General features: G+C 36.4%; 1 protein-coding gene across 1 annotated transcript in view; it reads left to right on the top strand.

Moving 5' to 3' along the window:
* The first annotated feature begins 3,828 nt into the window (after positions 1–3,828).
* The window catches only part of LOC146157475 (uncharacterized), a 150,587-nt gene continuing 142,935 nt past the window's right edge, over positions 3,829–11,480 (top strand). Inside the window, exons 1-5 of the mRNA XM_083388224.1 lie at positions 3,829–3,952; positions 4,022–5,014; positions 5,935–6,033; positions 7,850–7,975; positions 11,220–11,336. Of these exons, the coding sequence (XP_083244350.1) occupies positions 3,880–3,952; positions 4,022–5,014; positions 5,935–6,033; positions 7,850–7,975; positions 11,220–11,336 (1,408 nt within the window). The 5' untranslated portion in view covers positions 3,829–3,879. The remainder of the gene's footprint in view (positions 3,953–4,021; positions 5,015–5,934; positions 6,034–7,849; positions 7,976–11,219; positions 11,337–11,480) is intronic.

Genomic DNA, 11,480 nt, shown 5'->3' with positions numbered 1-11,480 from the left:
AATAAATTACATATTTCGAGTTTGAGTTTATTATTTATACAAATTACAGTTTTCGACTATCAGTTTAATATTTATTCACAAGCCGCTGTAGAAGGTGTAAAGGCCAAATGAAGACTACCCGGCGCCCATGTTGGGTTAGGCTGTGTTATTTTTCATAAATTATGAAATAAAAATCCTAATTGTCGCCTGTAGTGTCCTGCCAAAACGTGCAAGACTACATCTTCAGCTCTTCGAGCACGACGTACGTTGCGATCAACCTTCCATCCAGCACGGTTTGTGCTGTCAGCGTCCGAAGCCTCGTCGATGGGACCGCTGTCGGGTATTCGCCGTATACGGACGCGAAATTCTTCACCACACTTGCCTTGCAAACGACCACGGCCGCGGCCACTACTGCAACAACCGTTTCTACAGCAGCGACAACCATAGCAGGTAGGAGATATTTATTTACTCAGGCCAGAGTTACCATATTGTATGTGATACATATGGACAGGGTCGGATTTAACCATTAGGCTATTATGGCTAGAGCCTTAGTCCCTGGAAACATTCGGCCCTCAATTTTTTTAAGGTTAAATTTTTGTTAGGCTGATAGTGATACAGATTCAGTACCACTAACGTACAGTTTTTGTTTAAGAACGAATGACTGAAAATATGTATGTATTTTTATTACTTCAACAACTGTGATCCGTGCCTTCTGAAGTGTTTTTTATTCAACTTTAACCGCTTAAGTTTTGTATCTTTTCCTTATTTTTGTATAGGTTATACCATGATACACATTTTGCGAACATTGCAACTATTTTTGTAAATTTGTAACATTGCAAATAACATTGACGTTTTTTAATTGTTGTTTTAACTTGTATTAAAACTTATATATTGTACATATCTTTCCGAATCCATTATTAGGTCTTCTGTTTGTCATTGTCATCAGATCAATTGTTTCCAGAATCGTTTTGTGACGGCACAATGTAAAATGTGCGTAAAACGTTACCTACCAGGGGGTTATAGGGATTCGGCCTTTATCTTTAGGAACTGACATATATTATATTTGGTAATGAAAAACTTATTGCCATCTTGTTGTTTTCTTGTTTTTGCAAAGGTAACAACCATAGGTGCGATTTACCTATGGGTTCTGTGATTAAGCTAATGGTTACATACAATTGACATTGTTGCCGAATGACGTGTCCTTAATGTGTGATTAAAGCCGTTAAATTACACAACAGTGATATATCATTCGATTGAATAATTCAGGGGTTACCATACGTTTTCAGGAAGGACGGGATAAATTTAAGGAGTGACAAAGGCGACTGGATATAATTTTTTTGTATACTTTATTGACTTGATTATCATTTTGAAAGGTATTTTCTTGTATTTTCTATTTTGTAGGTAAAACGTGATTTTATTGGCAACTGATCAATACAAGTGCAGAAACCAAACCACAATTTTATTCACTTTTCTACTGTTTTAGATAAATTTAGCGACAAAAATACCGCAATAAAAATAATGGGAACACACATTAAGACCCAAAAAGCAACAATACCTAAAGCAGAAAAATCTATAAAATCATAGTATTAAGACCAACGACATAATAAAGCCCAATACGCAGTAATATCCACGACGGAGTAATAACTTAAATCGTATGAATAAGACATAAACCTGTCGAAATAATTTCCTAATTAATCGGAATAAGACCTAAATGTCCAAAATAACGCCTGAAACCGTGGGTAGATGGTATGGGACGATCGGGGACCATGGGTCTGACATCGGCCGTTTTGATGCCTACATTGGAACGCCCTAGTTTGCCGTTGATTTTTGTCTTATCTCAGTCTTATGGGTAGAGTTCAAAAATAAAATAAAGTTTTATTAAACCACATTAGGTGTATTCAACTATACATAGACAGTATAACCCACATTTCTATTGATTCGCAAACAATTAAGGCTAAACATTTATAGGCCTTATATTTTCCAGTCTCGCATTTAATGTGATAGACGCATCAACTCAGCGCTTATAGTGGTTGCGACGCGCCTGGTGCGCCATGGAAGGTTGCCAAGTGCACCGCAGGAATTTTCCGTTGCCTTATTTTGTCAATACGAGTTAAAATGACGTTTATGTCACATAAAGAGGGTTTTTACTTTTTAAACGCCACATGGACGTTTCTTTGACCTGTTTCCTGCAAGGCATTTTTTAGAATCGAGTTTATTTTTATTCTGTTTTGCTGATCTTTTATTGTTTTTCTACGTAACTTTGACTTGTAAATTGTTTAATTGAGAACTTTAATTTCTCTCTGCAGGAACTCATATGTTGTTGTTTCATAGCATTGCGCATTGACCCCACAGCACTTAAAAATAACGCCAACTACAAGGCCTATTACTGAAATGCACTAAACGCAATAGGAGAAAAAACACCAAAAAGTTGCACTCTGTAGGTACGCCACAATGTTTATCGCGGTCTGCTTGTGGGCTCTCTTTTTTGTTTTTTTTGGGCTGAGGGGGTACTCGGGGGTAGTAGGGTCAGCAATGTGCTTATCCCCCCCTTGGTTTGGGCTCATCGTGTTTCTCGTTCACATCAGAAAAAATCTAATAAAAGAATGAGCAAAATTTCCTACATATATATAGCCTACACTTACCTTTAAATTGTGAGTCGTTTGTCCCTGACGTTCGTTGAAATCACCGCATTGCCCTTGCGTGAAAACTAGTCATACGCCGTTTATAACCACCTTTAAATTACCTTACCTTAACAAAGCGGTCGAGTAATTTAAAACAAATTTGTACTTTTCGCAACCTCGCGCAACAGCTTACTGGTTGCCTGATAGACGAGAGTTGTCCAAGTTATAGTTACGCTATAGGCTATACGCTTCTGCTAAGGTTTATTAGTATTAGACTTATCGGTGCTAAACAAGGTGGCCACCATTTAGTGTGAGGACGTGAGATTTAGAGATAGATAAAAGGCATCAAACAACAGTTTTCAAACAGAGGTCAGCAAATTTTATCTAAGTCATTTCATTTTGTGTCGATATGAAGGTATATATAGATATGTACAATTCACCTCTCATAAAATTATCGGTGTCCAGGAAATGAAAATCGTTTAAGAAAACAAATAATTGTGTATTATTTTGGTTATCTGGGCATTAACGGTATAAAAAAATCAGGAGTACTGAATGACGATAATGTGCAAAGTCAAGGCGGTTAGTTGATCAACCCTCAGTGTACCGTTTCAATTTCCTTTCCCGTTTTTGCTTATCAAAAAAAAACCTTGAATATAACTTGCCGTTTTATGTGGACTCTCTGGACGTTTATAATGTGAAAAATAATGCGATGTACAACATATGTTACCTGTTTGAGTGAAAATATCTGACTCGTAAAGTCAATTTAAAACGCAACTACCCCTTTTCATTGTTTAGTTGATTCGGATGAATGCGTAGCAGGTAGTTTTTCACTTCGTTTCACCCACTGGGTTGCCTTTTTTACAAGTTGTCGCCCCAAGCTTGCCACAGACAGGCTTACGATCGCCATGACCAGTGCTTCATTACAAACAGCATAGGCTTCTTTAATTAACACATGGTCAGCTTATTAAACTTGGTTAGTGATGAGTATATAGTTTACCAAAACAAAAATGTTTTTCTTGTGAAGTGTTGAGACAGGATTAGGTCCGAATATAAACAATAAAAATAATAATAATAATACTATTAAAGACAAAAATTAAACTAAGTACAGAACTTAGTTTAATCTTTATTATTGATGTGCAACCAGAATCGTTGTTTTCACCATTCGAAGTTATTCGAAAGAAAATTTTGATTAATATTACTATTAGTATTAAAAATTTTTTTCCTTGTTAGTTTTGTGTAGACCATGCAATTATTTCAGTTGCTGGCAAACCTATAAAAAATGCTTAAAATGTCCAAAGTTCGAAAGCGGAAAGGTGCAAGTTTCTTCTGCCTTCTGGCAGCGATTGCTGCGGGTAAGTCAATGCGAATTTGCTTTGCTTAGCATCGCCCAGCCACGTTTAACTCACACTTTTTTGTTCTAGTACTGGTAAATGTTGTTCACGGAGACGTTACAGCGACGACCGATGCCAGCCTTGTTGGAAGCGGCGACGATTTTACAACTGAGTCTACCTCGGCAGGTACGGGCGTATTTCTAGAGGAAGGGAGCGGCATGAACTCGACAGAAACATACACAGAAGGAGCCACCACCGTGTCCATGTTCCTGGGCAGTGGCGACAACGAAACAGAATCCACGACTTCTGCGAGTCCTACCGATTCGACCGATTCTGTTAACGCGACCGATTTTGGGCTGGATCCCGTAGTCAACAGCACATCAGCCCTTGTTGAAAATGCAACCACCACAATGGCTACATATTCCACCACGCAGTTGCCGGATGAAACGACCACCTATTCTGTCGAGTCTTCCCCGCCCCTTTCGGCTGAAAATTCAACCAGCACAATGGCTTCCTATTCCACCACGCAGTTGCCTGATGAAACGACCACCTATTCTGTTGAGTCTTCCCCGCCCCTTTCGGCTGAAAATTCAACCAGCACAATGGCTTCCTATTCCAGCACGCAGTTGCCCGATGAAACGACCAACTATTCTGTGGAGTCTTCCCTACCCCTTTCGGCTGAAAATTCAACCAGCACAATGGCTTCCTATTCCAGCACGCAGTTGCCCGATGAAACGACCAACTATTCTGTTGATTCTTCCCCGCCCCTTTCGGCTGAAAATTCAACCACCACGATGGCTGCATATTCCAGCACCCAGTTGCCCGATGAAACGACCAACTATTCTGTTGAGTCTTCCCCGCCCCTTTCGGCTGAAAATTCAACCAGCACAATGGCTTCCTATTCCAGCACCCAGTTGCTGGATGAAACGACCACCTATTCTGTTGAGTCTTCCCCGCCCCTTTTGGATGAAATTTCAAGCAGCACAATGGCTGCTTATTCCACCACGCAGTTGCCCGATGACACAACCACCTATTCTGTTGAGTCTTCCGTTGCGTCCGTAGTTTCGACGGTCACCACCCCAGGTTACCGCATTGAGACAGCTATTGTCTATTTTGTTCGCGGCTCAGTTTGTGCCCTTCGTTTTACGGTGTTTACAACGTTATATCATTCTGTGAAAGTCACAAAATATTTCATACTGGAAATGCGATCAAAATCGATCCGATTAATCTAATCTTTGGAGTATATGGATTTGCAGTAAGACGTAGTATGAATACCAAAGCCGATACAGAAGTAGGTATCATTTTGTTAATGTTTCGAATAAATCTTTGTTCATTTTCAACATCTAAACGTTCAAAATGCAACCTACCTCTGTATGGGCTTTGATATTTTACTACGTATTACTACAACCTCCAACCATTATGCTCCAAAGATTAGATTACTATTTTTTTAGTTTTCTGGTTGGTGGTATTACGTGCGACAAGTTTGATGAATCCAATTCCCAGTCAAGTCGAAGCTGGTGGCTACCGATAAAAGTTTCGCTTTGTCAAAATGTCGCAACACGATTTTCTTTTATTGTCGATCGCCTCTAGTAACTTTCAAAAGCCACATTAGGCGATTAAGCAGCTGTGAAAATATTAATTGGCTCGTTTTGTGAAAGGAGAAACTAGCATATTGAAATCTAAGTATATTGATGTATGTGCGTCATGAATATACTTTGTTTTCCGCTGTTTTCGGTTTAATTTATAAAACGTGAATATTCTTCCCTTATATCTGTTCTATTTTGTAAACGGCATAAAAATGGAACGTATATGCATTCTTGAAAAAATATCTTCATCAGGTTTATTATGTTGTACGATAAACTTAAAATCAGTTCTACATTTTATTCATCCTCTTGTATATGCCGTTTTTGTGATTATTGTCTACTTTTCTGTCGCTAAATTCCATATTTGGGTGTTTTTATTCGTCTTAAATACTCATAACCTGATGACTTGAAATGTTTCAGATCCTTGCGCAAGCAATCCTTGCAGCACCAACGCCGCTTGTTCACCGTCAGGGTGCCATTGCAACAGAGGATTTACAGGGAATGGAGTAAACTGCGTCGGTAAGTCTATACCAGAGGTCAGAAAACTATTCCATAAGGCTTTTCGGTGTAGACTGTTATAATGATACGAAAGCCGTAATTGTTGGTCAAAAAGCAGCTTCCGAGGGGCTAGACCACAGTTGGTATTAAACACATATTTTTGTGTGTCTTCATTTTCCATAAGGCGTCGGATAACTCAAGACCTGGTGATCGCGGTCCGGTTAACTGTAAATATTGACTATCGTGGGCCGGTATAAATTTTTCTATTGACCGTATTTGAGTTAATTGATTTATATAAAAAAGTAATCACAAAAATCTTTATTAATATATTTTGTGAGGTTTGCAAAACTGTCGTTAGGTTATAAATTTCACCAGAATTCGGCCTAGTTTTGGATTCGACAAGAGTTAATGAAGTATTTGGTTATTGTAATTCTTACCAACGTTTCGGCAACCTATTCAAATCGCCTTCGTCAGGGTGAATGACACCAAACGCTCTTAGTACTATAAATTAAAATCACACAAAGGAAACAAATAGTTAATCAAATATTGGTAACAGTATTTTGAAATCAATACGGAAATATGTCGCGGGCAGGATAAATTCATATACGTCCGTGTACAGTCGGGCCTATTTAGATAACTGTGTGTGGAGCCCCACGTGACACGAATAATAAGCATATTCACAGCGCTACACACAAAATTCGTAAATTAAAACTTACTGTTACTGCACACGAGATAACTAAAGTAGGCCTAGCACTGAGCAAAAAAATCTGTCTAATTCCTTGTATATTTCACCATATACCCTAGAGTGGTTTAAACTATTTTTTGTGCCACCATATCTTGCTATCCCATAATTTTGTGCTGGTAATGTTGTGATTTTGAATAACTTATTCGTTTTTAACAATCTTTAGATCTTAACATGTATTAATTTCCTTAAATCGTTTCTATCAGCGAATCATAAATTGATATTAGAAATATTTTTTACGAACATTATGCGGTTAACACTCTCAAACAACGGTTCATTCCGAAATCAATAACGGAATTAATAAAGGGGTATATATATATGGAAGGTATTTAACTTTTGGAGCTTTCGCTCGTGTTTAAAGTAAACCCAAAACTGCCCGCGTCATATCAACCAACCGGAACGTTCTTTCAAGCGGAACGTCTCGTGCGTCACACGTGCTTAAATGAAAATGCCCAAAAATAGTTATAATGCGAGCTCGTGCTTAACAGTTTGATTACCAACCAAAATCTGGCGAAGTTTTATGTCTTTACATTTAAACTGTACGGTCATCGTGTGTTGTTTTTCGCATTAACTGCGATGAATCGCAGAAATAGATTTACGGCGTTTATCCTCATTTTCAATGTTTAGTTGAAACAAACACCGCAATATATTTTACCTTATAATTCGAATTTTATTCTTCTGAGTGAAAAATAAAATATGCCGCCGTTTGTCATTTACTAGTCCACCATTGCTTTTCGGTGTAATGCAAAAATGCTGATTTTCGGAAAAGGTCGTTTGCACGTCACGCCCGAACGGGCATAACTTGACACCCTGTTATAGCTATTTTACCACCAATCTGTAGACCTGCTTTGTCATTCTACTTGCAATATCTCTATTCTTTTTCTAGTAGGTTGTAATTTTTGGTGTCACACGCAGAATATATTTACGTAAAAGCCTTACAACAGTTTATTTCGCTTGTAAAAGTATATATAGGGCCTTACTTACAAAAATTCACGCTTTTTAAAAGAAAAAAATTGACCGAAAACGCCCCACTTTTGTTGGTTCCTCAACAACGAAACTTTTCGTCATCTTCAGTTGAAATTTATTTCGTTACAGATATAAACGAATGCGCCACAGCTTCTGCCAACTGTGACCCTAATGCAAACTGTACCAACACCCCAGGCTCTTTCGTGTGTACTTGCGGAAGTGAATTTACCGGGAATGGCTCAACATGCATCATCCGTAAGTTGTCATATACTTTGAATGGCGTATGCATCTGAACAACATTACATCAGGATTTCCTTAAATTTTAAACTATGGATAAGTTTATTCTGATAAGAAAATGTCACTCCTCTTTAAGCAAATACCAAACCTCATAACTATAATTTGATAAAAATCTATCCTTTTTTTAGCAAAATCTTCTTTTATAAATACAAAAAAAGCGCATTAAAAAAACAAAAAGTAAAACCGTAGTCCTTGGTACTGTGGTTCATAATTCATTATTTTTATTTATTTTATTTTTAAGTACCGGTATTGATTAAAGCAGAAGCTTTAATATCGAATTATATGGTTATTTAAATTAAGGTGCACAAAACGAGTAACATTTTTCATTAAACTAATGTTGCAAATGAGGCTAAATGTTTTTAACAATAAGTCATTGTTAGCGCACATTTTTTTTTAAATTAAAAAATAAGAACAATTTCGATAACTACCTATCAGTGTGCATTAAAACTGAATATTTGCTTGTTTGTGGCTATAATTCGTAGGCCTTAAGAAAGTGTAGTCAGTCTGTATTAACCATAACAACCCTTTGTCAATTTCTATAAAAAATTAATGTACAAAGGGGTAACATTGTGTTGCCGTATAGATCATTGGAGAATAGTTATTCAATATCAGCATAATATTTAAATGGCGTATGTATCTGAACAAAATTACATCAGGATTTCCTTAAATTTTAAACTATGGATAAGTTTAATCTGATAAGAAAATGTCACCTGTCTTTAAGCAAATACCAAACCGCATAATTTTAATTTGATAAAAATAAATCATTTTTTTAGCAAAATCTAATTTTTTTTAAACACAACAAAACACATTATATATCGGTTACACTAAAGTTAAAGTAAATATTTGCTGGTTTGTTGCTAATTCGTAGGCCTTAGTTAACTAGCCGGTCACTTTTAACCATAACAACCCTTTTTTAATATTTATAGAAAAATATAATTTTTGTACAAAGGGTAGAGTATTTTGTTGCCGTATAGATTATTGGAAAATAGTTATTCAATATAAGCATAATATTTTTATATAGGTTTGCTGAACTTGTTCTTAACATTAGTTTGAAAACGCGTTTGGTTAAAGTTTAAGACAATTTAATAGTGTTAGGCTTGAGTTATATCCGTGCCATTTTGTTCGCAAACCGAAGAGAAACTATTGTCACTCTCCCTCGCTGACCTAACTGAGTTTCCTGACCTTTCTAAGAGCCCGCAAATTATCCTAAATTTGTGGACGAGGCATAAAATTTAGATTTCCGGAAAAGGTGTGCCAATCGATACAAATATTTCACTGTGTGCATACCAACATGTCAGTTTGTAGAATAGTTAGCCTTACCCGATGCTAACAGTTTCATACATAGTTACGCTTTCGCTCTATGCCATTACACTCTTTTCAATCTGCTATTCGCTTAACTTATCTTAAATCTGATCAATAAAACAACCTTAAAAGTATATAGTTTTCGTGAATTAAAGTAGCAATGTGGACAACAAAAATACTTCGTTTATACATATTGTAAGGAGTATAGGCCTGTGACATTTAAAGATCTACGAAAAAAACATCAATTGATAAATTATTACAATAAACAAATAAGCTGAAACACTTTAGCCTTATAGGCGAAATATATATTTCTGAAAAATTTTAAGAAATGATTTTATGTTTTATCTGTTTCAATAAACAACTATAAATTCTGTGCCAAACGGGTAACAAGTACATTACACATAGTTCCGTCGAAGTATAAATAGATTTTTGTTTAAATGCACACTTAGTGACTTGGTTCCAAGTTTGAATTCCATAAAAATATGTGCCTTTCGTTTCGATTAGGGGAGCTTTCAAGGGCTTTGTGTGGACTGCCTAAGTTTAGTAACAAGGCTACGTTCAGGGCTGTGCACATTTAAAAAGCTCTTCAGTCGGATTTAGTGTTGCGTTAAGCGAACTATTGCGTTAATTAACGCACAGGCAATAACAATAGATGACCCAACAGCGGCGACTGGTTTCAACTTCAAACGTATTTTGGTTGGTAGCAGGCCAGTTAACAGAGATTTATGCCCCAACTCTCCCGAGATAAGTGTATTTAAGTAAATTTTCATACAGAGTTTCAAGATTTAACATGGCGGACGTCTTGCGAAAAAACAACAACAACACTAAATAAAAAACGATGTAACAAAACAACACGATACTAAATAAAATAAAAAGAATATTAAAATTACCCAATTTATGTCAAATATTATTGTTATTGGTTTACTTGATTCGCTTTATTTCAATTTATTTTTGGTTAGGTTAAGGACTAAACACTTTTTTACTCATCTCTTAAATCTCCTTAAGCCACTGATATAAAGTATTGACCACAGTTAAAAAACAATAAGACTTTATCGAAAAACTATTCGTACTAATTTTGTTGCTGCAATGTTTACCATGTTCATCTGTCGTGGTTTTAAAATGTTAGTGAATTAGTCAATCTTTGTAGCACAATAAATTACGCTTTTTCGTACTGCTATAGCCACTTTTAAAAATATGGGTTAAATTGTTTTCTCTCCATTTTGACTGTGTGTTTTGTATTAAAAACTCTCTTTAATCAATTAATTTAAAGGTCACACTGCTTTCTGGGGTACACTTACCTTACATAACCAGTTAAATATAACGTACTATGCTTGCTCTAAAACAAAGATATCCGCGTCGAAATTTCAACACAGTTGCTAGGTTTTATTTTGTAACGTTATCGCTTGATTAAATGGTGTTAGTTGCTGATTTTTTTTACCACCAGGCCTGAGTTTGTTGGTAGACCGACAGGCTCAGTGTGGCCGTCGTCTTAAGCATAAAAATACTTAAATAAATGACTAGTAAACTGAAAGCAAAATACAAATAGAGCTGAAAGCTAATGAAAAAATACAATTACCTAATAGAGTAATAGACTAATAAAATCCTGCTTGCGGTGAAATAAATTTACCCGACACATTGTACGAAATTACTGATTTTGATTAGGTTTAAGTACAGTTTTTTTTTTTGTTTTTTTTTTAAGTTTCGCATTTTACTTCTACTGGGTTCAACTTAGTCAAGTTGGTTATATTGATATGTAGTTTTCAATATGGTTTAAAGTTTAACTGTATGCAAGGCTTGGTTAAAGCCTATGTATACTTTACTGTTAGACCCGTATACAGCCGTAAACTTTGAAATGTTTCCTCAATTAAACTGATGCTATTTTGCTTCATTTCCAATATAGTGGTTGACCCGTGTTCGACCAACCCTTGCAGCACCAACGCCAGTTGTACATCACCAGGATCCAGCTATTTGTGCAATTGCAATACCGGATTCACTGGAGATGGGGTCACTTGTTTAGGTAAGGCCTGCTATCAATCATATAATGAACGTGGTAAAACTGCGGCACCCAAATAACTTCCGATTGGCGCACATATTATCAGTTTTGCAATGATTTTAGTCAATGACTTAACTTAGGTGGACTTAAGTCGAAAGCTTAGGATTG

The sequence above is a fragment of the Ascidiella aspersa genome, chromosome 4, assembly GCF_963924565.1.
Source record: "Ascidiella aspersa chromosome 4, kaAscAspe10.2, whole genome shotgun sequence".
Classification (NCBI taxonomy): Eukaryota; Metazoa; Chordata; class Ascidiacea; order Phlebobranchia; family Ascidiidae; genus Ascidiella; species Ascidiella aspersa.
Note: the sequence above shows the minus strand (reverse complement) of the source record. Positions and strands in the feature narration are given on the sequence as shown.